General features: G+C 36.9%; 2 protein-coding genes across 2 annotated transcripts; both read left to right on the top strand.

Moving 5' to 3' along the window:
• Positions 1-203: 203 nt before the first annotated feature.
• LOC108179130 (uncharacterized) lies at positions 204-1,167 on the top strand. Its single transcript, XM_073949097.1, has 2 exons — positions 204-210; positions 312-1,167. Exons 1-2 carry the CDS (start codon positions 204-206, stop codon positions 1,073-1,075), a joined length of 771 nt encoding a protein of 256 aa, XP_073805198.1. The 3' UTR covers positions 1,076-1,167.
• A 7,349-nt stretch (positions 1,168-8,516) lies between these two features.
• On the top strand, positions 8,517-23,533 carry LOC108183338 (uncharacterized). Its single transcript, XM_068220300.2, has 3 exons — positions 8,517-8,559; positions 8,942-9,091; positions 19,470-23,533. The coding sequence occupies exon 3, from the start codon at positions 20,474-20,476 to the stop codon at positions 21,101-21,103; it is 630 nt and encodes a 209-aa protein (XP_068076401.2). The 5' UTR covers positions 8,517-8,559; positions 8,942-9,091; positions 19,470-20,473; the 3' UTR covers positions 21,104-23,533.
• The last annotated feature ends 4,043 nt before the right edge of the window (positions 23,534-27,576 follow it).

Genomic DNA, 27,576 nt, shown 5'->3' with positions numbered 1-27,576 from the left:
ATTCACAATTACAGTAGTAATACAGTGGGGAATAAACCAGAGTCAAGAGATGCGTTGATTATGTGAGTCAGTGTTGGTATGACTTTCTGACACAGAGATGAAAATAGCCTCACCATTTACTTTCCTTCACTAAATAAGGTATAGTGATAAAAATGCTGGCTTACTTTGTGTTCCAGAAGACAGGAAATGTTTAAAACCACATGATGGAGAGTAAATGGTAAGCTCATTTTCATATTTAGGGTAAACATCCATTTCATGCTTGCCACTTTAAGCCTTTATACTAAAGTTCACTTTTTTGTTCTTTTTTGAAGACCTGATAGTGCTGAAAGAAGAGACACATCAATGGAATGAAATGGAAGAGAAAAAACAAGAAATAACGACTGATGAAAAACCCACAATCACTAAAAAGACTTTATCACGTGGAAGATCTCGGAAATCCAAGTCTAGGTGTAATTACAGCTGTAAACAGAGTAGAAAGAGTTTCTGTCAAAAGCCAAACCTTGATGTTCACACTAGAAAGAAACCTTACACCTGCAAACAGTGTGGAAAAAGCTTCTATAATACAGGAAACTTAACAGTGCACATGAGAATTCACACTGGAGAGAGGCCGTACACATGGCAACAGTGTGGAAAAAGCTTCTATTCTACAGGAAACTTGGCAGTGCACAGAAGAATTCACTCTGGGAAGAGGCTCTACTCTTGCCCTCAGTGTGGAAAGAGTTGTAAGCAAAATGGCAATCTTGAAACCCACATGAGAACTCACAATGGAGAGAGAAGCTTTATTTGCACACAGTGTAGGAAAGGTTTTTCTCAAAAACAAAACCTTACCATCCACATGAGGATTCACACTGGAGAGAAACCTTACACATGCACAGAGTGTGGTAAAAGTTTCCCACATACAGGCTCACTCAAACACCACATGATAAGTCACACCGGACAGAAGCCGTTTGCATGTGTTCATTGTGGAAAGAGCTTCACAACCAAAGCTAGCCTCATGAACCACATGAATGGTCACACTGGAACCACATGTGATCATTGTGGAAAGAGTGCAAAGACTCCATTAAGCAACACATGAAGACTCACTTAGGAGAGCGTTTTCGATGCAGTGAGTGTGGAAAGGTCTTTAAACATAAAAGAAGCCTCATCAATCACATGAAGCTTCACAATGGAGAGAAAAAATGAGGCCTTGTCCAGCGGAGCTTAAGGCTTTCCCGGGATAGCATCTCGGGACAAGTGTAAACTCTTGAATACATCTCAAGTTACTGGAATGAAACCCTTTGAACCTGAAGATTTAAACTCAATAACTGAAGAGGGGTGAAGATGTACCAGATTGTGAGAGTTTCTACAGGGCTGCAATGAAGCAAAATAACTCTATATGTGTTTCAAGTTATTATGAACTGAGAACCAAATTTGTGCACATTGCACACTGCAATCAAATGATCGGCTCTGAAAAGAGAATTAGAAAGATTAGGGAGGAGAAAATGTTTGGGGAGATGCAGAGAAAACTGTCCTACACCCTTAGATTGTGTTTTTGATCGTTCACACTGTTTGATTTTTACTCCCTTGAACAAACAGATTTGCCTCCAATTTTGGGCTTTTGTCTGCAGTTTCACAAAACTTGTTGGTGAATAAAATTTGGCCGGTGTGAACTTGCAGTGACAGTGAGAGACTGATGCAGACTCCATAAAGCCCTGTTCAGACTACACAATGCCATTTGCCAGTTACCACAGATCAGATTTGTGTCAGATTATGAGATTTTGACTTGATCAAATCTTGATGAGTTGTGGGTAACAAATGAAGACTTTGGTTTCAAAACACAACACATTTATTTTGATGGACCGATTTTAGAAAATAAAAAAGTTTTCCTCATGAAGACAATTAAACTTTCTGTAAACAACTGGTTACCTTTGAAGAGATGTTCATGTGAAAACTCCCACATTACTAAAATAAATCTGTGTATGGGAAGCCCAGTATCTCTATTGTGAATGAGAATATAAGTGATTTGTTAGCTTACATGTTAATTCCAGTACTCAACAGACTATTGAAGCACTTCAGCTATCTATTTATTCAAATTCTATATATATATATATATATATATATATATATATATATATATATATATATATATATATATATATATATATATATATATATATATATAATTTGAATGAACAGATAGCTGAAGTGCTTCAGTAATCTGATACTGGGTTTCCCACCTAACATTGCTGTTAGTAATAGTAGTCACACACACACATGTATATATGTATATATATATATATATATATATATATATATATATATATATATATATATATATATATATATATATATATATATATACACACACACACATATGTGTGTGTGTGACTACTATTACTAACAGCAATGTTAGGTGGGCAAAATAAAACTGAAAAATGATAGTTTTTTTTAAACTAGTATGGGTCTATAAATCTCATTGTCACCCTTTAAAAGGTTTAAAAACCAACATTTATAAATTTATATATTTATGAATGAAGAATTTTTTGCAAAGCATAAACGGTTATTAACTACTTAATGCTGTGTACAATTTTCTTTAGTCACATTAAATTTAACTTGTTTACTGCAAAAAGGGTTTACATGGATATTGACATGAGACATGAGTATATGCAATTATAGAAAACATGCTCAGTGTTTTCAATATGACTTTCACAAAATTGACAAGTTCTCCTTATTATCAACTTTTAGTCTCAGGAATTCTTTTGATGGATACACATCATTAATCATTTAAACTGAAGTTCTTTAATTTTGGGGAGAATTGAATTTAATTCCTGTGAATTAAAATCTTTAAAAATAAATGAGGTCTGAGCTGATTAGGATGAAGCCTTTGAATAAGAATATTCCTTTAAAACTTATTATTACATTTTGGATCTCTAAAAAATAAAGATGGAAGAGAGAACATTACAGAATAGTGTGAAAGAAAACCTCTGATCAATACTGTGATGTTTTTAGGGATAATATTAATTATTGTTTTAAACTCTTTAGGGTGACAAGCAAAACCCTGTTTAAAGAATGGGTTGAATAATTTTAATTTAGCAAAAAGATTGTCATTTCAAGTGAAAAAATCAAATGTGATTATAATCTATTTGAACAAGTTACACAGCGTAAACCTCTGCTTGAGGACTCTTAACAGTAAACTGAAGGAAGCCTGTGTTATGGTTTAACTGGTGTCCGTGTTAACTGAGGCTCCCTTTCACTTGTGTAAACTATCCATGTTTGCAGATTGGCAGATTCGTCACTTTTTCACAGTAACATGCCCATACCAAATAAAGATTCTTATTACTTGGTGTCATTGTATCATTGTTGATTTAATATTTGTGTGGCAGAACAGCATTAACCAAAATTGATTTAAAGAAATAATTATAATTGACATCAACTGGATTCGAACCCAAGTCAAAAGGTTCTGAAATCGGTTTTGGTATCTTATCAGTCAACATGTGCCGTGCTTGAATTGTTTCCATGTACTTGCATTTACATGTTTCTATGCACTCTCACGCTGATATTTTCTCAGAATAGCTCTAATATGTTTTATCACAGTTAGTCAAACCGTGATTTTTATAGTTGTAGACTTGTGGAAACCTGTCAACGAAGTCACACACAAGCTGGATATTGTTGATATTTTCCAGTGTGTGTGTTACATTCCGGTTCACTACCAGTGTGTGGTACATTCTACGTCACTTCCGGGGTGTGGTACATTCCCTTTCCAAAGGGAATCTGTAATTGTAAATTTGTTCAGTGTTTTGCGTCATGTTAATTTGTTTTCTAAAATGTAAATTTGTTTCGTCCTTGGTAAAATTGTTTTTCCTGTGTAATTGTGTCTGATGATAAGTAAAGATGTTTTTTAAAATGTAAATTTGTCTCGAGCTTTGTAAAAGTGTTTCAAACTTTGTAATGTTGTTTTGCACTTCCCGGCCACCGTACAAGAGTGCTAGTTAAAAAAACAAAGACTCAAATGATCAATTTAATTATTGAAGCATAAAAATGTCTTCATTTTCTTGTCGGCTTAGTCCCTTTATTAATCTGGGTTCGCCACAGCGGAATGAACCACCAACTTATCCAGCAAGTTTTTACGCAGCGGATGCCCTTCCAGCTGCAACCCATCTCTGGGAAACATCCACACACACACATTTACACACACACTTATACACTATGGACAATTTAGCCTATCCAATTCACCTGTACCACATGTCTTTGGACTGTGGGGGAAACCGGAGCACTCGGATTAAACCCACGCGAATGCAGGGAGAACATGCAAACTCCACACAGAAACGCCAACTGAACCGAGGCTCGAACCAGCAACCTTCTTGCTGTGAGGGGACAGCACTACCTACTGCGCCACTGCTTCGACCAGCATAAATATGTACATAAATAAATCACAATTTTAATGGACAAATAAATAGATATGCTTAAATTGTGTTTTTAAAAGTAATTTAATTAAGCAATAAAACAAAAACATTTAAAATGTATAAATAAATAGACACATTTATTACTGTATTATTATTTAATCCATGTTTTAAAGGCTGATTAATCAAACAGTAAAAATTGTATTAATAAATCACAAAACACATTTTAAACAGCTTTTTAAATAAGCATTCGGCAAATGCTTTTCTCCCTATTTGCTGTTTGGTTTTCTTTTTCTTTTGCCACATGCTTTACTTAAATAAAATCGAAAATAAATCGAGTTTAAAAAATGGCTTGATCTGCTGTAATGAGCTATTGTTCTCCTCTGTTAGGAAAAAAAGACAGTTAACAGTTTTATCTAGATTAAATGACCTTGGTGATAAAGATTTTCTTGGAGATATAAAACAAAATGAACTTCGTATTTTGCCATCAGAGTTGGATTACTATTATACAGAGAAAGCTAAAGGAGCTTTACAATCTAGAGTGAAATGGATAGAGGAGGGGGAGAAAAATTCTTCATACTTTTTTAATTTAGTAAAGCATAGGCAAGCTTCAAAAACTATTAATAAACGTAGCATAAATAACAATGTAAGTGAAGAGAAAACTTTGATTGATGATCACATCTATTCATGTTATTATGTAAATCAAAATTTAATGAGAGTGATTGTGACTTTTTCTTTTCCTTTTCAAAAGATAAAGTTTCTATTATAGATGACAGCTTCCGTGAAATGATGGAATCTGACATTGTTATTTCTGAACTTGATGTTGCTATTTCTAAAATCTCCAATGGAAAATCCCAGGCATACACGGAATTACAGTTGAGTTTTATTAACATTTTTGGCCAGAGATAAGATTTTTAGTTTTTGAAGCACTTAAGGAAATTAAAGACAAAGCAGAACTATCAACTTCTATGAAGCAGAATTTTATCATTTTAGTTCCAAAGCCAAGCAAAGACAAATTATTTTTAGACAATTGGAGACCCATAACTCTTTTGTTCAATGATTTTAAATTGCTTTCTCATCTATTTGCTAATAGACTCAAAAAAGGTGTAGGCAAGATACTTAGTAAAACACAATCAGCTTTCATTAAAGGGAGAAGTATTCAGAATGATAGTTGATATGCTCGATTATAGGTATTTAATTCCTCAGACAAGTTTATTTCTATTTTTAGACTTTTTCAAGGCATTTGATACCCTTCAGCATCCTTTTTTTGTCTTTAGAAAGTCTTTAGAAACTTTTGGGTTTGGTCCGAGCTTTTGTAGGGTAATTTCCATGTTCTATACTGATATATTCAGTAGTAAATCCCTAATCTTCTAGAGTACACTTAAAAAGAGGAATCCATCAAGGATGTTCCATCTCACCTTTTCTTTTTAATATAGCTGTTGAACTAATGTCATTATATTTTAAAAATTCAGAGTACACTTTAGGTATTGATATACTTGGTAGGACTATTAGTTTAAGTCAGTTTGCTGATGACACTCTATTATTCTTAAAAATATGGAGTTGCTCTCTTTACTCTTGACAAAATTTCTGTTTCCTAAAGCTTCTGAATTCCCCTTAAATCTAAGAAAATGTGGAATATTAACTATTCAGAATTGTACTTTAAGAGAATTAGTGGGTATTCTAGTAAAAGAGGAAGTTAAATACTTGGGAGTTACCATCTTCAAAATTCTGTTAATAGAGAATGTGCAAATGTTAATATTAAAATGGAAAGGATTGGAAAAATCCCTAAATCATTGGCTAGTATAGGAGAATTTCTGATGCATATAGAGGAACTTTTATTATGTAATCACTATATAATCTGCCACTATTAAAATATAGATTACTATTAAAATGCAGAGGAAAACACAGAGGCATGCAGGGCCTTATAATTGAGGGCCTTACGGCCTTGAGACATGGCAGGTTATGCGGTGAAGTGAGAACATTCAGACCGCATATGCAATACATTTAGACAAAAGTATGTATTGACCAAGACAAAAACAACCCTCGACAAAATAGCATACATAAGGAGAATCATTTAGAAAGTATGGATCAACATGATCATGTGCAAACACATGATTGTAAGCACATGCCATATGACCTTAAGATATGTAAAAACAGAAAAACATACAGCCAATAATTAAAAAGCTAGGATACTATTGGAGCCGGGAAATTGCGTGATGCTATACGACATGTCATGATGACTATGGGAAAAAACTATATAAACTAAGTTTTTGAACATTGGGAGGAGAGAGATCGATCGACCAACTCTGCTGTAACAATAAACTGCTTCAACTTGAGAACTTCGAAGACCTCAGCCTCTTTTTTGAAACTTAGAAGATGTTTGTCGAGATCCAGCGCAACTTTCCACAACACTAGCTAGAGACCTTTCCATATTGGGTAAAATTCTTTTGACTGGGATTATTTAAAATTATATATTTAACCTATCCTTTATATACTCCTCCAAAAAATAGTTAAATCTATAAATTCAATATTATTTAAATTTATTTGGAAAAAAAAAATCACATTTACGTAAGAATCATATGGTCAAAGAGTATGAATATGGAGGTTTAAAAGCAATCGATTTTGAATGTCTTCATGGCACTTTTAGAGTTAAATGATTGAAGGAGTGTTTAGCTAAACCTTATTTAATATGGCATCATATCCCAAATAATTTGTTTAAAAAAATGGTGGCCTTGAATTTGTATTAAGATATGATTATGATTGTTCAAAACTTCCTTTGAAGCTATCTAATTTTATAAGCAAGCACTACTTTTTTGGAAAATTATATTTACCTATAATTTTCCCCTCATAAATCCACTCTTTGGAATAATAGGGCTGTTAATATTAACAGAAAATCATTGTTTAAAAGTGACTGGTACAATAAAGGCATTTTATTTATTAATGATTTGTTAGACAAAAATGGACTGCTAATATCTCATAACAGATTATTAAATAAATATAGAGTTAAAATCACAGATAAAGGTTATATTGAAATTTGTGAGGCTAAACACCTATTGCTTTGTTTAGGTTAATTCAAAGTAATTATTTTGATCCCCTTGTACACTTGTAACTTTTCTTCCGTCTTTAAAAATATCAGTGTTGATATTTTTGATAGTAAGTATAACAACAAGCTTATTTACAACATGCCTTATAATGGGTGATTTTAAGTGTTATCATCTAGGAGTTGTTAAACCCTTAGTAGAGGACAAAGCTTTTACCTTTTCTCTTAAATATCCTGTAGCACCTGAGGTTAAGTAAACTCATTACAGAATTTTATTCAGGGTATACCATGTAAAGGAGTTTCTTCAAAAAAGATTTAACTTTGATGTTGACAAGTGTAGATCTGCTCCAGAAACACTCGATCACTTATGTTTTTCTTGTGAATTTACTTTTAAATTCTGGTTTGACATCCATACTTGGCTTTCATTAAAGATGATTTCAGTCCCCCCTATTGTTCTAGAAGATATTTTATTTTACAAAGCTGATTTACATTGTTCTTTCTCTGATGTTGTGAACTTTATTTTACTAATGGGTAAATATCAAACTCATTGCTGTAAGTGGAAAAAGTGCAGACCCTCTTTAAGATGTTTTCTTTCTGAGGTAAAGAAATTGGCTCAAAGCCTCAAATATTTCAGAAACCAAAGTAAAATAACTGAAGCTCTCTGTACTTAATTTTCATAATATTTATTGTTAGAATATTTTGTTTGTCCTTTGATGTAGATCTTTTGTACTGCTCCTTGCTCCTTGTTGCAGTGGTAACATTTTTAATTTAATTTATATATTTGTAATGGTAAATATGCCTTGCGATGTTGATTGTTCTGTCTTGTGATGTAAACTTTTTGCAACAATAAAAACGAAAAAAAAAAAACACTTATTCTTAGTGGATTAAACAAGTTTTTCAAAATTGTGTAAAAATGTTTGGATTAAAAGTTTTGATCAACTTCAAATACTGAATGTCTGTGTATTTGAAAGAGAGAGAGCAGATATGTTATGTGAAATGTGAAAAGGAGTGTGAAATTTGTCATGTCCTGACTGCAACAGTAAGTGGCAAAAAAGCTGAACAAAAAAGACTTTTATTTTGGCGTGTTGTGTGACGTCATAAGGCTGCGCCGCTTCCGCGCTGCGGTTCAACTGGAGGAAGGTTTGTTTCACAACTTTACACAAATATAAACCGATTGATTAAAGTTTCAGGTTTTCCTTTCGATATTATATACCTGCGGTTGACTATTATTTTAATCCTTTATACAACGAAGTAGTACTTCTAATATAAGTATACAATTTTATATATATATATATATATATATATATATATATATATATATATATATATATATATATATATATATATATATAAAATAAATGGAGTACTAGTTTTTATCAGGTCATTTGTTTGTGGCTTTTGTTTCTTGCTCAGACTTACCTGATTTTTTTTTGTTAATCACTCTCATATAAAGGAACTGTTGAAGCAAGTGTTGAAGAGAAGTTATTTTGTTTCTGTTCATTGTTTTGTTAATTTTAAACAGAATAAAGTGTCCAAACACAGAGAAAAACTCCTGCTGAAGCGACTGATCTCCACACTGTTATAAAGATGGCGTTTATTAAAGAGGAGAGTGAAGATGTGAAGATTGAAGAAACATTCACAGAGAAAAAGGAAGATCTGCAGGAACAAACAAGTTAGTTTTTATTCAGATATATTTTAATAAGAATACTAAATTAAATCCATGTTGCAGCCTTGAGTGTGCTGCCTAGTTCTCCTAAATGCACATAAGCTCTTATTTAAAGACAGGAATGAGTTTCTTTTGTTACTTGTTCTCATGTCTTTTGTCATTATGTATTATTAGTCTCCCATTTTCTCTACCTTCTTAAGGTTATTGCTTTTCTTGTTCTCCTACTGTGTGTAAAGCGTCCTTGAGCACTGTCGCTATATAAAATAAATAAAAACAATAAATTAATAAAAAGTTAAACTGAGCTGACGATATTTGACCTACAGTATTCTCATAGAAGATATCTGCTATTACAGTGACAGTGTTGGCTTGGTACTTTCCATTTGCATATGTCAGGTTGATCACAATTCCCTTTTTTTCATCGACTTCTTTATAGGTTTAAATTTGTTTCTAGTAGTTGTTACTAGTTCTCACAGATTGTATCAGAGTTAGAATTAAATCTTTATTATAATAACTAATTATCAGGGCTATTGTATTTAAACAGGGTTTCTGCGGAGACTTAAAATGTCTTAAATTCCAAAATCTAAAATTTGCCCCTAAAAAGTCTTAAATTTACTGAAACGTTATGCTGTAGGTCTTAAAGCTTTTTTAAACAAGTCTTCATTTCCCTGTGTTCATGTTTTGTTACCCAATTTGGTCAAAACCCATACAATCACCAACAATCCATCTCAATAAAACTTTCAACTTTTATTTAAAAAAAGGTCATTTTAACTCTGTTTATCATAATGGTAAAGACTGCTGAGGATATCCACCTGGACAGATTGTTGTGAATGGATTTAGTTTATTATAGTTTTTAAAACTTTTAAAACATTTGTTAATTAGTTTTTATTTAAAAGAAAGTTTATTTTGGAAAAAAGTGTGTTGATCCAAGTCGAGCTCTCTTGTTTTTACACAATATTTAAGATATTTTGCTAAGAAATATCTAAAATATTTTAATGTTATTATTAGTTTTGATTTATTATTGTATTATTAAATATTTTATATAAAAAATATTTTTTGATAGGACAAATAAAAATCTTTTTCTTCTGGGGCAATTGAAAAATTCCTTGGTCTAAAATTTCATTCATAATGGTCTTAAAAATGTCTTTAAAAGTCTTAAATTTTACTTTGTGACACCTGTAGAAACCCTGATTTAAAGTATGTCAGAAAATGTGGATGACTCTAATTTTAAATATGCTGAATGAAATGGACACTAAAATAATTAATTATTATAAAACATTGTACAGTTTTTTAAATTATATGATGTTGCTGTGGGACAACATGACGCAAAATAAACAAATTATAGTGGAACAATAATGTTTAGCATTGCACTGACTACAACTGGCCAACAAACTAGTCTAAAAATGACTTTTGCTGTGTAAGAAATGGATTACAGCATGCTGATGATATGCAAACGTTTGAGTGTAAAGTTCATCAGTATTGACCATATTCTTCACGTACCAGCAGGTGCCGCTATTGGAATCTTTTTGCTTTTTAAAGAATACATTTTTAGATCCTTAAAACAGTGTAATGCTGCTTGTCTTTGATCTTGTGGGGGAAACCGGAGCACCCAGAGAAAACCCACGCCAGCTCGGGGAGTACATGCAAACTCCACTCAGAAATGCCAACTGATCCAGCCGAGGCTCGAACCAGCAACCTTATTGCTGTGAGGCGACAGCACCACCTACTGTGCCTCCTCGTCGCCCGACAACACTGATTTATTTGCATATTTTTATGCAATATTCCAGTTTTGCAAATAAATTTAATTGGCATTTTTGGATGGAAACAGCTGTAAGGTTTGGAGCTTACGCTGCTTTTCTGAACAAATAGTCGGAAACAGAAAGCAGTTGAAGGATGGCGTGTTTAAATCCATTATTTATCTGACTCTATTGTAATTAATCTGACTCCGTCAAAGTTGTTATTATCATTGATAAAGAGAAAGAATCTCAAAGCTTAAAGCAGGTAAAGTTGTTTATTAAGTTACATGTTTGAATATACAGACAGTAGAATGAAACAAACTAACATACTGTATAAAGAAATTAGCTGTACGTGCACTGCTGAGCAACAAAGACAGTGAAACTGCCTTTGTTATCAAATGAGGCTACGTAGCCGTATGAGGGAAATGCAGAGTAAAAGCCATTCTCCCAAATCAACACTTACCGTTCCTTATTATACCCTGAGCAAAGCATTGTCAGACATGAGTGAAAATCAACCCCCAAAACGAACTGAACATGAGAGCACAGCAGAGGAGATAAAGTGGGTGAGAACATTAACATACTCTCCTCAAGCCATGACTCAACAATAGTAAATATATTGAAATACAAGCAATCAATGTCTCTGTTGATTTTATCACTACAATGCTTAAGTCATAAACTGTCAAATGACACCAAACATGATAAAGCTATTTGAAGGAGGATCACAAGCAGAAGAATTGTGTATGGTGAAAAGCACATGGTTACTGCAAGCAAATGGCAGAGATGTGTACTGGAGCTGTGATCAACTCTACCAAGCCAGGAGGACCCATTCCATGCTTGCAATGTCTCACAAGTTTTTGATTAGCATAGAAGGAATATATAATAGAAGAATATATAATTTTTCTCATCCTGCTTACCCATTACCTACATTTCAGTCACACAAAGAACAAAGTCACGTACGAGAAAGACTTGTTCTTCTTTAATTAATAACTAGCTTAAATTCACAGACCTTCAACAGAGACATGCAAGTAGAATGTAAGTAGATTAATTGGATTATTACTCTTCTAAAAACTGTTTTAGTACTGCTTACATTCCTATTATTCAACTATTTTAATTGATTTTTCCAAAGTCTTCAATTGTTCCACAACACACATATTGAACAACAAATTAACATGGTAAATAGCTACAGACATACACCCCATAAAGAAAAAGGGTGAAAGATAAAAATAAATTAATTAATAAAAATAGATCAAATAAATTAGGAAACTAGGGATAAACTCTCACCAAGGATATAATAACCTCTGAGCGTTCAATGTAGGAGAGGAAAGGCTGCCAATTCTCTAAAACTTTTTTGTAGAGTCTCGGATGATGTACTTAAAGTGCTCGAGTTTAAGATGTGATAACAATTCTAATATCCAATGTTTGTGGGATGGTGGGTTTGTTTTTTCCATCTTAGGAGAATCAGGCGTCTGGCCAATAAAGAAGAAAAGGCAATGATCTCTATTACATATAGATGAAAATGATCTAAAAATATTGGCCCAAAATTTATGTAATCTAGGGCATCACCAGAACATCAGATCTGCTGGCTTCAAACCACATCTGGGGCAAGATGAATCTGACCCTGGATACATTTTTGCCAGCTTGCTCCTAGATAGGTGAAGCCTAAGAACCACCTTAAACTGAAGAAGACCATGTCTAATACATACAGGGGATGAGTGTACCAGTTCTATGGCATATTGCCAGGCTGTATCTGATATTTCTAGTCCCAGTCTGTCTTCCCATTTTTGTTTTATACAATTTAGGCAAGGGGAGGCAGTTCTTTAGACCACTTCATATAACATGGACATCATACCCCTTTGATATGAGTCCATATTTACCAATTCATCTATCCAACATGCTTATGGTTGGTTCAGTGAAGGAGAGAAGTTTTTTTTAACGAAACTATGGACTTAAAAGTACCTAAAAAAATTGTCTCCAAAACAAGAGCTTCATCAAATACCTTGCACAACAGTGGTGTTAGCTTGGCAGTAAACTTCTTATAAAACTCGGCCGGAAGCCATCAGGGCCTGGTGCTTTTCCGGTTTTCAATTTTTTAATTGCATTTTCAATTTCAGAAGGTGTTATTTTTATTCTAATGCCAACTGATCTGAATCACAAAGGTATGGCAATTCTAAATAATTGAAAAAGCTCTCAATACGTCCAATTTCGTTTACCTCAGAGCTGCAAAGGGTTTTATAAAAGTGTTTAAATTGATCATTAATTCCCTGTTAATCAGTAATAATACTGCCGTCTTCCTTACTAACTGCTGCTATAAAACCAGCTGCTGAGGATTGTTTCAGTTGGTAACACAATAACCTGGCAGCTCGTTCACCATGTTCATAATGTATCTAGCGTGATCTTATGTGGAGATCCTTTGCATTTTCACTGGTCAGGGAGTCATATTCCGCTTGCAGAAGAAGTCTTTTCTAATGGAGCTCTTCGGAAGGTGATGTTGAGTGTAGCTGATCAATTGTATTATTTAATTCATAATCTCTGTAAGCCGTTTTGACATTCTTTTATTTGCGCTAGCTTGATATTAAATAATCTGTCCTTTTATAAATGCTTTCAGAGTATACCATAGGATGCTCAAACTTATCTCTGGGGATTCGTTTATCTCAAGGAAGAAATAAATTTAAGCATCAATAACTTTTACAAAATCGTCGTCTGCCAAGAGTCTTGAGTTAAACCGCCATGTATGTTGGAGGATTCCATTGCCTGAAAACATAGCTTTAGAGAGACTGGACAATGTTCCGAAATAACAATACTACCATACTCTACTGCTGACATTAATGCCCCATTCACACGGGGCTTCAGCGTCAACGCTTGACAGAGGGCGTGTCTGAAGTTGGGGCTGACGTGATCGTCATAGCAGCGTTAGCCAATGAATTTAGTCAGCAATAGGCCACAGTCTGAGCTGGTGTATTTGCATACAGCGATCTGTTGGCTGATGCTTCCATCGCCGCTTGAAAAGTTGATCAAGTCCCAACTTTTGCAGCGAACAATGCCTCTGAAGCAGCGTCGACGAATCCACAATGAAGTTCGGCATTGCCTGACGTCACCCATTCAAAGTGAACGGGAAGCGTTGACGCTGATGCCCCTTGTGAATAGGGCGTAAGGGACGTAACTGCTTGTCCAGGAGAAAATGGTCAATCCTGGAATAGGTTTGATGCACAGGTGAATAAAATTCAGGAGGTTCGCCTCCTAAAATTAAATTGTGTGTGTCAAGACTAGGCAAAATTGAAAATAAATCAATGAAAATGTGTACATTGTCCCAATTAGGAGCATACACATAGGCCAGGACCACAGACATGTTAAAAGTTTGGATTATTATGTATCTGCCATTTTTATCCAGCACATTTGACTCGATGACAAACTGTACATTCTTATGTATGAGTTAAGGGTGGAGCCGAACCCGAATACGGTATTCGGAAAGGCACGAATAGCGTGTTTTTACGAATACTTGATTCGAACAAATACTTGAAAAATTATTTGTATTTGGGAGCAAGAAAAACACTATATCAAAAAGCAGCGTTTCCTCATGAGACCACAGTGTAAGCCCGCGTGAGAGAGAGAGAGGGAGAGAGAGAGACACGCTCAGTGCAAAACGCGCCAAAGCCCGAAACTGAAAGTGAGACGTGACTTTTAAGGGGCTGTTTCATATGGATTTATTAACCATTCTTACTGTTCAGTGATCGCAAACTGCCGTAGTTTAAAGACGCAAACCTCTCACTGCACGTCAGCTGCACGCCTTCAGCAGACCTCCTCGTTCCTGCAGCACGAGAGCTTTATGATTGTTTATGCGCGCCAAAAGTGGCGGATCTGTCCGGTAAAATATCTGACTGCGTGTCACCGCATCCCTAAGGACTGTTTGGCGAAATATTTGACTGCATGTCACTGCATAACAAACGACTGAAAGGATATAACTAGAGAACTCTCCACTGTGCTACTGGGTGAGAAGCATATGGCAAGCCGTTTTAGCATTTAAACCTTGTTCAGACTATCCATAAATATATTTAGAGATATCTCTAATTATATTTTGACTTGTCATAATTATAATTCGACTAGTCAGATTGGAAATATCTGCAAATATATTATGACTGACTAGTCATATTCCTCCATTGACTTCCATTGAAAAATATTTGCAGATATCTCTAAATAAACAAACAAACAAACTTTGTGTCTGTTTTGTGGCAGGCAGATGATAATAGCAGGACTGTATCTTTTAGTATTATATAGAATACTTTTGTTCTGCCAGATCTCCCAGGCAGGGTTTATTTAGATTTATTTAGTTAATATTATTTTTTGGAATTCTGTGCATTGGAAAGAAGTTCTTTCAGAAGAAGAACAGTTTTTTGAAATATTATTTGTTTTTATTCTGTCTATTTAGTGTCCTTCAACAAGAACGGTGGTGGTGGGGTTCATAATATTCACAATGGTATTTTATTAGTTGTTGGTTTAACCATGGATGAGATAATGGCTTCTATGTTATTTTCTTATCAATGACATTTCTTATCACATGTTCAAAAACAACAGCCAATATTGCATATCTATAATTTATATAATGGGTATAATTAAACAATACTTTCACTATAACGTAAATTAGAAGTGTAATAGAAAAAATATATATTTTTGCGCCATTTTGAATTTTACTCGAATACAAATACAAATACTTTTCCCCCCTCAACAAATACAAATACCGGCTGCTCCGCACATCCCTAGTATGAGTACAGCAACGACCCTACTTTTGCTATTGAAGTTTGAATAATATATTTGTGTATAGCCTCCTCTAAGTTTAGAATAGTCATTTTTCAACAGATGTGTCTCCTGTAAATATACAATATCGGATTTGAACTGTTTTTAACTGATTTTAATTGTTTCGTTTTATTGGGTGATTTAGCCTCCGCACATTTCAACTGGTAAAGTTTGTCTTTAGTCCACCCATTTTATGGGCTGTTGAAAACATTTTTCAGAAGCATCCGAAGCACCCGAAAGGTATCTGTGGGTTTTGTATGTAGGGGTATATATAAATGTTGCTATAATAAAGGCCAATGAAGAAAAAATGGCCATGAATATCAGATCACTGTGCTATGATGAGTGAAAAGCTTAGGTGCTGGCTCTAGACAGTACAAAATACAGACAGTGCAAATATAATGACAGTGCAAAATACAGATAGTACAAAATAATTTGGCAGCATTATAATTGTTGACAGCGATATGTATAATGAATATGTGTACCCATAGTTGTAGGCAGTATTGTTTTAGGTATGTATTGGTTAAAGTGCAGTGCATGCTACATATACATGGTGTGCAGTGAGGGGTATTAAGTGTTCATCAGCCTGATAGTCTGAGGGAAGAAGCTTTCCTTTAGTCGGCTGGTGCGTGACTGGATGCTGCAGAACCATTTGCCTAAGGGTAGCAGAGAGAAAAGTCTATGGCTTGGGTGGCTGGAGTCGCTTATAATTCACTTGGCTTTCCTCATGCACCGCCTGGTGATGTCGTGATGGGAGGGAAGCTCACCTCCTACTACGCGTCCAGCAGTTCACACAATTCTATGTAGGCCTTTGCGATTGCTGCTGGTGCTATTTCCATACCAGGTGGTGATACAGCCACACAGGATGCTCTCCACAGTGCAGGTGTAGAACGAGCGGAGGATGTGAGGGCTTATTCCAAACCTCCTGAGACGCCTGAGGAAGAAGAGGCGTTGTTGTGCCTTCCTTCCACTGCGTCTGTGTGAGCAGTCCATGTCAAATCCTTAGCAATGTGTACTCCAAGAAACTTAAAAACGCTGACTCTCTCCACTGGTGTCCCGTTGATGGTGATGGGGGTGTGTTCTCTCTTCTCCCAGCTCCTTGGTTTTGCTGATGTTGAGTGAGAGGTGGTTTTCCTCACACCACTGAGTCAGAGTGTAAACCTCCTCTCTGTAGGCCATCTCATCATTATCTGTGATTAGGCCCACCACTGTTGTGTCATCAGCAAATTTAACGATGACGTTGGAGCTGTGTTTGGCTGTACAGTCGCGTGTGTACAGGGAGTACAGGAGTGGACTGAGAACACAGCTCTGTGGATTATCAGTGTGGATCAGGTCATGTTGTTCATTCTGACCACCTGGCGTCTGCTTGACAGGAAGTCCAGGATACATTTGCACAGAGAGCTGTGTAGACCCAGAGCTTGGAGCTTCACCACTAGTTTGGCAGGCACTATAGTGTTGAATACTGAGCTGTAGTCCACAAACAGCATTCTCACATATGTGTTTTTGTTTTCCAGGTGAGACAGAGCAGTGTGCAAGGTGAAAGTTATTGCAACATCAGTGGAGCGATTATTCCTGTAAGCAAATTGCAGAGGGTCAGTGTGAGCAGGCAGTACAGAGCAGATGTGCTTTTTAAACAGCTTCTCAAAGCACTTGCTGAAGATGGGTGTCAGAGCAACTGGACGCCAGTCATTTAAGCATGTGGTTTTAGATTATTTCAGTATGGGCACTATAGTAGCTGTCTTAAAGCATGTGGGAACCACAGACAGAGAGAGCGAGAGGTTAACGATGTCCGTGAAAACCCCCGCTAGCTGGTGTGTGCATGCTTTAAGTACACGTCCAGGGATGCCATCTGGGCCATAGCTTTCCGGATGTTCCGGAAAGATCTCGTTACGTCTGCTACAGAAACAGAGTGTGCTGGCGGTTTTTGTATCGGCCGCGGGAGCGCACAGTGTGTGGGTGCTGTCCTGGGCTTTAAAGCAGGTGTAGAACGAGTTGAGCTCGTCCGGGAGAGATGCAGAAATGTTTACAGTGGCGGGTTTGTCACTTTTAAAGTTTGTGATGTAATTAAGTCCCTGCCACATACTCCTCCCCTCTACCTTGTACCTCTGTATTGATGTTTTGCTGCTTTGATAGTTTACCTGAGGTTGTAGTTTGCTTGTTTTTGTTCCTCAGCATTTCTGGATTTATAGGCGGAGGTTCACACTGATAGGGCTGTTCGAACTTCGCCATCAATCCATGGTTTTGGGTTGGGGTAGATACGAACAGTTTTTGTTGGGACCATGTCTTCTATACACTTTCTGATGAAGCATGTAACGGTGTCTTGAGTAAACTTTAATGTCGTCATCAGAAGCTGCCCGGAACATCTCCCAGTCCACATGATCAAAACATTTTTGAAGTATGGAACTCGATTGGTCCGTCCAGCTTTGAAACGTCTTGAGGGTGGGTGGTTCCCGTTTCAGTTTCTGTCTGTAAGCAGGCAAGAGCAGAACAAAAGAGTCATCTGATTTGCTTAGCGGTGGGCGGGGGAGGAATTTGTTGGCGTCCCGGAACGGAGAATAGCAGTGGTCCAAAATTCGGTCACCACGCATGTTTGTGGTGATATGGTGATAGTATTTTGGAGTGATTTTCCTGAGATTGGCATTGTTAAAGTCCCCTGTAACAATAAACGCTGCCTCTGGGTGTGTGGTTTCCTGCTCGCTTATGCTCCCATTCAGTTCCCTAAGCGCCTGCTCTGTGTTGGCTTGAGGGGGGATGCAAACATCTGTAATTATAACAGCTGTGACCTCTCTTGGTGGCCAGTGTGGTTGGCACCGAAGCATAAGGTATTCCAGATCAGGAGGACAAAATGATCTAACTGGATGTATGTTTCTCTTATCTCACCATGAGTTAATAAAGAAACAAACACCTCCTTCTTTGCTTTCCCCTGTCGGTTCTTTCATTCTATCCACAGTATCTTATCCATAGTATTCTATCCATAGTATTCCCTGTCTGCTAAACAAATGTTAGAAAAACATTTTGTTGTAATTATGAATATATAATTTGTTGCTCTTGGTTGTGTAAATTGCTTCCTTGTCCTCATTTGTAAGTCGCTTTGGATAAAAGCGTCTGCTAAATGACTAAATGTAAATGAATATATACAAATAAAAATAGGCCATTGTTACGACCCCCTCGTTCGAGTTGCAACATAAAAGAGCTCAGACAACAAAAAAATTATATATGCAACTTATTTAATATACACAACTAATAAAACAACAAATCAAGAAACAAACAAATGTCTAGGGGAAAATGAAGAAAATAACTAACTTTAGCTACACATATAAATAATGCCAAACAAAACCATAATGTTGCCAAAATAAAGAGATGGTCTTGATGCGAGGATGGCCAGTAGCCACACTATCCTACAGAAGCTAGCTCACTTTCGCATTTATATGCTTTGAACCAATTGGGGAGTAACCATGGCACCTTATCAGGATCTGCCACATCCAAACTAGAATACCAGGGTCGTCACACCATTTACACCTTTCAAATCTGTGTCTTATCAATGTGACCAAAATTACTTTTATGATCAATTATGTAAGAAACTCTGAAAACTAGACTGACACCGTTTCAATTTACAATGACTTCTATGTTAGGCGACTATGACACAATTTACATTGTAAAAGCAGTAGATAAATAAAGATGAATTTAATCTGCTTAAATGTGTACATGTTAATGACTGAACAAAATATGATCCGATTTTATTTTACATTTAACATGCATCAAAATAAGTGTGTGTAGCCAATGTTTCCAGTGTCTTTTTACTTTTCAGCTTTTGATGAGAGATTTTTAGACTTGATGAAAACTAATCTTTTATTTATTTATTTCAGACCTAATTGAAGAGAATGAGAGGAAAGAGGAGGAACATCATGTCAAAATTGAGGAAAAAACTCATTTACAGACTGATGGTATTTTGAAAAGGAGAGACAAGAATTGTTTCACCTGTACTCAGTGTGGAAAGATTTTGGCAAGCAAAAGCAAACTTAAGATTCACATGATAATCCACACTGGAGAGAAACCATTCACGTGCACTCAGTGTAGGAGGAGTTTCAACCGCTCATCACACCTTAATCACCACATGAGGATCCACACTGGAGAGAAACCATTTACTTGCACTCAGTGTGGGAAGAGTTTCAACCGCTCATAAAACCTTGATCAACACATAAGGATCCACACTGGAGAGAAACCAATAACGTGCACTCTGTGTGGGAAGAGTTTTCGCCAATCATCATCCCTTTCTAAACACATGAGGACCCACACTGGAGAGAAACCATTTACTTGCACTCAGTGTGGGAAGAGTTTCAGCCAATCATCAAATTTTAATCTACACATGAGGATCCACACTGGAGAGAAACCATTTACGTGCACTCAGTGTGGGAAGAGTTTCCGCCAAGCATCATCACTTAATAAACACATGAGGACCCACACTGGAGAGAAACCATTTACTTGCACTCAGTGTGGGAAGAGTTTCAACCGCTCATCACACCTTAATCAACACATAAGGATCCACACTGGAGAGAAACCAATAACGTGCACTCAGTGTGGAAAGAGTTTTCGCCAATCATCATCCCTTTATAAACACATGAGGATCCACACTGGAGAGAAACCATTCACATGCACTCAGTGTGGGAAGAGTTTCAGCCAATCATCAAACTTTAATCTACACATGAGGATCCACACTGGAGAGAAACCAATAACGTGCACTCAGTGTGGGAAAAGTTTTCACCAATCATCATCCCTTTATAAACACATGAGGATCCACACTGGAGAGAAACCATTCACATGCACTTAGTGTGGGAAAAGTTTCCGCCAAGCATCATCACTTAATAAACACATGAGGATCCACACTGGAGAGAAACCATTCACTTGCACTCAGTGTGGGAGGAGTTTCAACCGCTCATCACACCTTAATCACCACATGAGGATCCACACTGGAGAGAAACCATTTACTTGCACTCAGTGTGGGAAGAGTTTCAACCGCTCATCAAACCTTGATCAACACATAAGGATCCACACTGGAGAGAAACCAATAACGTGCACTCTGTGTGGGAAGAGTTTTCGCCAATCATCATCCCTTTCTAAACACATGAGGACCCACACTGGAGAGAAACCATTTACTTGCACTCAGTGTGGGAAGAGTTTCAGCCAATCATCAAACTTTAATCTACACATGAGGATCCACACTGGAGAGAAACCATTTACGTGCACTCAGTGTGGGAAGAGTTTCCGCCAAGCATCATCACTTAATAAACACATGAGGACCCACACTGGAGAGAAACCATTTACTTGCACTCAGTGTGGGAAGAGTTTCAACCGCTCATCACACCTTAATCAACACATAAGGATCCACACTGGAGAGAAACCAATAACGTGCACTCAGTGTGGGAAGAGTTTTCGCCAATCATCATCCCTTTATAAACACATGAGGATCCACACTGGAGAGAAACCATTCACTTGCTCTTAATTAAATTCAATTCAGCTTTATTTGTATAGCGCTTTTACAATGTAGATTGTGTCAAAGCAGCTTCACATAAATGGTCATAATTAATTGGATCAGGGTAGTTCAGTTTTTAGTGTTTAAGTTCAGTTCAGCTCAGTTCAGTGTGGTTTAAATCATTACTGAGAGTCCAAACACTGAAGAGCAAATCCATTGATGCATAGCTCTACCGATCCTGAACCATGCAAGCCAGTGGTGACAGCGGAGAGGGAAAAAAAAAAAACTTTACTGATAGGAGTGAAGAAAAAAAACCTTGAGAGAAACCAGACACAGTTGGGCACGACCATTTTCATCTCTTTGCTGGCCAAAAGTCTTGTGCAGAGCTGCAGTCTCAGCAGTGGAGGCTGGAAGATGGCCTCAGCGAAGACTCGTCTGTCCCTGGAGCATCACTGGAATCAGTCTCATGTTCTCCACTCCCCACGACCACCAGCGCAGCAGCAGCTCAGGATACGGCCTGGTCCCGGATATGGAAACCTTGGGATCATCTTGTCGCTGGTCTTAGATCCAATCAGTGACTCCGCATAATCTGAGGACCTCGGGATGAGTATCCCCAGGTGGAAATGAAGAAAAAAAAAGAATAATTAGCGTAGCTGCTGTTCATAGTGTATATAAGCAAGATGTAGAAACTTGTGTGGAAACCTGCTAAGTGATGCATTGAGTGTATGCTTTACTAAACAGATAGGTCTTTAATCTAGTTTTGAACTGACAGAGTGTGTCTGAGCCTCGGATGTTATCAGGGAGGCTATTCCAGAGTTTAGGAGCCATAAATGAAAAGGCTCGACCTTCTTTACTCGACTTTGCTATTCTAGGTACTACCAGAACCCCGGAGTTTTGAGATCTTAAAGAGCGAGTTGGATTGTAGAGAGACAGAAGATAAACAGGAGCTAGATTATTTAGAGCTTTATAGGTGAGAATTACTATTTTAAATTTAATACAAAACTTAACAGGCAGCCAGTGTAATGAGGATAAAATTGGGGTCTGTGGTCACACCGGACTTTTCTCTCCATAGACTTCCATTCATACGCACGCAAATGTGTCAGACTGGAAACATAAGTTTGTGCGTCAAGTTTCGCAATTCACTGCCTTGCAAGGTTCAAGCTTGGTGAACTTTGACCTTGGAAATTACATCACTTGACTATGTAAGACCCACACTGGAGAGAAACCATTCACATGCACTCAGTGTTGGAAGAGATTCAACCGATCAGCAAACCTTAATAAACACATGAAAATCCACACTGATGTGAAAGAGTATATGCGCTTTGAGTGTGAGAAGACTTATTACAGCTCCAAAATTGAAACTGCACCAGACAATTTACTCTGGAGAGACCGTACAAGTGTTCACACTGTGACAAGAGGTTTAATCAGTTAACACATCTGAAAACAACAGGATTCACACTGGAGAGAAACCGTACAGATCTGATCAGTGTCTACAGAGTTTTAATCTTTCGGCGCAGCTTAAGAAACACATAGACAAAAAAGTTGCACACATGACATGAATGCAGCAAAACATTTTCTCTGTGCACTGGATGTTTCATGTCTGAATAATGTTTGAAAAGGCTGAGTGACGATATACTGTTTTCCAACACTCCTACACTGCAGTAGGTCGGGTTGTAAATGTGTTCCGCTTCTCGCGTTTACCGTAAACACCGTGGTGGTGGCTGAAAGAAGAACTGTCATAAACATCTGGCCAACAGCTCCTCTGCAGCTTAAAATCTCTTTGCAAGTGATTGTACCAGTGCAGATAAATTTGTACTCTCTCCAGTGTATTCATGTAGCTAGTGTTGTTTTAGATGATGTTCACTGTCTGACTCCCTGAATGAGAGACATCACTGGGAAGACACCGCACATCAAAGAAGGTGGAGCTCTAGGACGCTTAGTTTGCAGTATACCAGGGCCTCAAGTTTTAAAAGCCCATTCAATTGTCCTGTGTTGCAGCTTTTATTAGTGAAGTTTCTTTACTTTTAGATTCTAGATTTTTTCTAGTTTACTGCATTTACTTTGAGTAGAATACAAACTTGATGAATATTTTATGATTTAGGCAGAGCGACAGGTATTAAGTTTTACAATATGAATACACTGTGATGATCCCAAGACTCCAGATTAGAGCATGTGGTAAATTCTGATTGGATGCCTGCATTACTCATCAATGGGTTTATAAAAGTTGTTGTGCTAGCTACCCCAGGACGCTGTGGCTACTCAGGAGTCCACATGTCAAGACCTGCCATCTCGTTGGCTCTTTAACCTTATGGTTTGGTTTTGCATTACTTTTGTCATGTAGTTAAAGTGTTGTTGTGATTTTATCCTAAGTTCTTTATCGTCATTATTATCCCTAGACATTTGTTGGTTGCTTTGATTGTTCTATGAGTTACTTTTATAATAAATAATTTGCATTCAGGCTATTTTGTTGGCACTCTTATGGTGCGACTCTAACAAGCGGGTCATAACACTTCGCAAAATGTGGCCGGTTGTATCCAAGATCTTGTTCTTTTCAGTCATGACCATAGGTGAGAGTAGGAACCTAGAATGAGCAGTAAATTAAGAACATTGCCTTTCGTCTCAGATCCTTCACCACAACAGACAACCACATCAACTGCATTACTGCTGCCGCTGCACTGATCCATCTTTAAATCTCACATTCCATTCCTCATGGAAAACACTGATACTTGAACTCCATTTGGGGTAAAGACTCTCCTCCAAACTGGAGATGGCCACCTTTTTCCAGTCAAGCACAATGGTTTCTTAGAGGTGCTGTTTCTTTCCCTGCCATGTCACACTCAGCAGCAAACCGTCCCACTTACTCCATGTCCTATGAAGCCAAAAAGACAACGTTATCTGCAAATGGCAGAGACAGTCCTAGGCTGCACCTAAAATTCTGTCAGTAAAAATTACTGTATTTTTTAGATCAGCCTGAAAAATAGCACATTTACAAAATAAAATGAATAAATGGATGGATGGATAGACATTGTAGTGGTGGAAGGGGAAGTTGGATGGCTTGTGTAGATGTTAGATGATCACACACTCACACACACACACACACACACACACACACACACACACACACACACACACAAGTAATAGCTTCTAGCTTATTTTTATTACGTTCTTCAGCAGTAACAAGCTTTTCTGTTCTGTCGCTCCCACCACCGACGTTCCCCTCTAGCTCCACCCACTTCCGTTACATCACTTGACACACAAGAAGCTACATCCCCCGCTTTTTTATTTCCAATATTTTTATTGCATTTTTTCCAGATATTATACAAACTTGCAAATGTATATGAAAAATAGAAGTCCTATCAGCAAAGAGATGACATGAAATACATAGCAATAAAAACAAGAAATCTGTAGAACTCTTTAAACAACCTAACATTTTTCTACCCCCTTCTATGCACCATCCCTCCCATCTCCCACCCCTCCCTATTTTCTGAGGCATTCAATAAGTATGTAACGGTGAATCAAGACACTGATAAATAAATAATAAACATATAAACAAATAAATAATAACATTAGAAAAAAAATTATAAATAAAATAAATAACAATAAATATATGGGTAAATACAGAGGATGAAAATGTAAAATAGAAACTAGAAGTCTCTCTTTCTCCCTTTCAAAATTCTAGTCAGCAGTTCCTGAAATGTTAAGGTTCTCAATGACTGACAGCATGGGACTCCATGTTTTGTTAAAGGAGTTCAGTGATCCTTTAAAACAATGTCTCAGTTTCTCAAGATAGATGCCATTAAAAATCTCTTTAATCCAGTTTTCTGATGAGGGAGGGGACACATATTTCCATTTGAGGAAAATTGCGCGCCTGGCGAGCAAGGTGGTAAAGGCAATGACGCAGCGTGATGTTTGTGTAGTTGGGGATGGAAGATAATCAAAAAGGGCAGTCAGAGGGTCAGGAGTGATGATTATATTAAGAGCTTGAGAAAGAATTGTAAAAATATTAGACCAAAAGGTTGTTAATTTTGAACATGACCAAAACATGTGAAGGTAATCGGCAGGTGACTGCTTACATCTGTTACAGGCATCACTCCTGCCTGGAAATAATCTAAAAAGTTTATCCCCCGCTTTTTTAGCAGGTGACAAGGCAACAGAAAGTAAAAAAAAAAATAAAATCAGGTAAATGTATATACAGATCTGGCATGAACTAACACGCGCATGAAACAAAGTGATCTCGCATGGCTACGACATATGGCGCGTTAGCACGGAAAGATGGTCTAGCAAATAAAGACATGAACAGTAGGGGGCAATCGTGTACTGTAACGCACTGTATTGAAGCCGGAGCATTCTTTACGCATCATTATAACCTAGAACACTACTTCATACAGGGGCGTAGATGTAGGGTGGACGGTGGTGATGCTTAATATTAATAGTTAAGTTTTCTAATTCACCACTGAACAACAGCTGATTAAACATCTGTGTCCTTTGAAGAAAAGCAAGATGGAGCAAATTAAAAAATAAAAACACAAAAAAAAATGCATTTAGAAACAGCTGAGAGATCTCTCTTCCCTTCCTCACAATGGTTTGGTCCACTGCCCGCGTCCCAGCTCACGCAAAGACTATAGAATATCTTAAAGGGACTTTGATCTCACCTACTCTATGCACACGGGTCAAGTGTGCGGCTGCCTAGTTAACCTCGAAAGCGATTCTCTTGGTTCTCAACGAGGGGTGCGGAGAGATAGGAATGGGGCATAAACTGTATTAAGAGCCCTTTTTTCCTTCTGGAGAGAAAGTGCCCTTTTTTCTGTTACTTTTTAAAATAATAATATAAGCCTATGCATATGTGAGTGTGTGTTCGATATGAGGGCAGCTTTCCCTGTATATATTAGTGCTGTCTATCGATTAAAAAAAATTAACTAATTAATCGCACCTTTTTAAAAAAAAATTTATCGCGATTAATCACATTTAAAATACTGAAACTTGTAATTTTGCCTGTTTAAATGTAAAATTAATGTAAACGCAAGACAAAAAATTATTTAAATTCAAAATATAATTGTTTAATAGAATTTTTGTTTAACTTGTAACACAGATTTCTTCATGCAAACAACATACCCACAATAAACCATTAAGATCCTGGCTTGACAGCCATATTTATTACAGAAATTAAAACACAGGCATGTTAATGACATTTAAATTTCAAAACAATCAATGCCAAAAAAGAAAACATTGATTTCCATGTTGGATTCTAAGTGGACTGCAAAAAAATGCCAAAATACAGGAATTGCAGATATGGAAAATGAAAAATTATAATAATAAACTATAGGATACAAACTGTTGCACTCATTGTAAAGTTTTATTGCTGTGAGTTGAGAACATTAGTTATAGAGTAGAAACAATTTTGCTTAATCCTCCTTTACATTCATCCAGTTGCTAAGACTAGGAGTATCCCGCAAGTGCACAGAGACTCCCAAATGCCCGCAAATGAATGATAATTTCTTGCAAACCGGTCGTTAAATACATTGGACACCCCTCTCGCCCCTACTCAGATACGTCGCTCACTCCACCCCTGACACCCCTCAACGGGCCTGACACAGACAAACACACAGACAGACACACACAACGCGCTGCAGACGTTTTGGCCCCAACGGCCTTCCATACTGGAGCGACTCCCCTCAGATTCAACACGCATGATCAAGTTCATCAAATTTGCTTAAACTAAGCGTCCTAAAGTATTACTGTATTTCACAAGGATTCTGACACAACAACGCGAAGTATACGCTTTCGTTGTGTTTATATGAGGAAACACGCTAAACTTGGTGGGCTCATGCTGAAAGGCAGAGTAATGCCCTGTCTTTGACAGCTCGCGACTTCACCAGACGTACTGAGTACATTTACGTAAGACACCAATACTCCGATTTTAATATGATTAAGATAATACTCTTTTTAAAATTCTACCATGTAGCCTTAAAAGGAACCTTACCTTAAAGGAACACCGAGTCATGAAATGCGGATGATTTTGTTTCTGTTCGCCATGCGGTGTCAACTTACAACAGAAGTCAAAAGTTAAAAATGAAACACCCGAAATTGCATGAAATTCTGGATAACCTGTGATGTACCTAATTGTTTTATACTGGAACTTTCCTTCAAAAAGTGCTTCCTTGGTCTTATCCACATTTATTGCATGTTGAACACATGTCTACCACAACAGGAAGTAAAAAAACCTGCATGCGTTAATTGCGTTAATTTTTTTAACGCGTTAATTATTTAAAATTAATCGCATGCGTTAACGCGTTAATTTTGGTAGCGCTAATTTTAAGTATTTATTTTTATTTTTATCTTTTCTTTTAATGGTTTTAATTGTGTTAGTTTTAATACAAGAGGTCTTTTGAATGTTGGAAAATTTGACAAGGTAAAGGAACTGTGCAAAAAACAAAACTTAATTTGTTTACAAGAGACTAATCGGAATAATGGCGTGATGGAAGATTTTAACAGGAGATGGAGGG

This window comes from Danio rerio, chromosome 4, assembly GCF_049306965.1.
Source record: "Danio rerio strain Tuebingen ecotype United States chromosome 4, GRCz12tu, whole genome shotgun sequence".
In the NCBI taxonomy this organism is placed as follows: domain Eukaryota; kingdom Metazoa; phylum Chordata; class Actinopteri; order Cypriniformes; family Danionidae; genus Danio; species Danio rerio.
This window is presented reverse-complemented; position numbering and strand designations above follow the sequence as displayed.

Coding starts and splice junctions, on each gene's coding strand:
- LOC108183338 (XM_068220300.2), top strand. CDS start 20,474: ATGAGGATCCACACTGGAGAGAAACCATTCACTTGCACTCAGTGTGGG.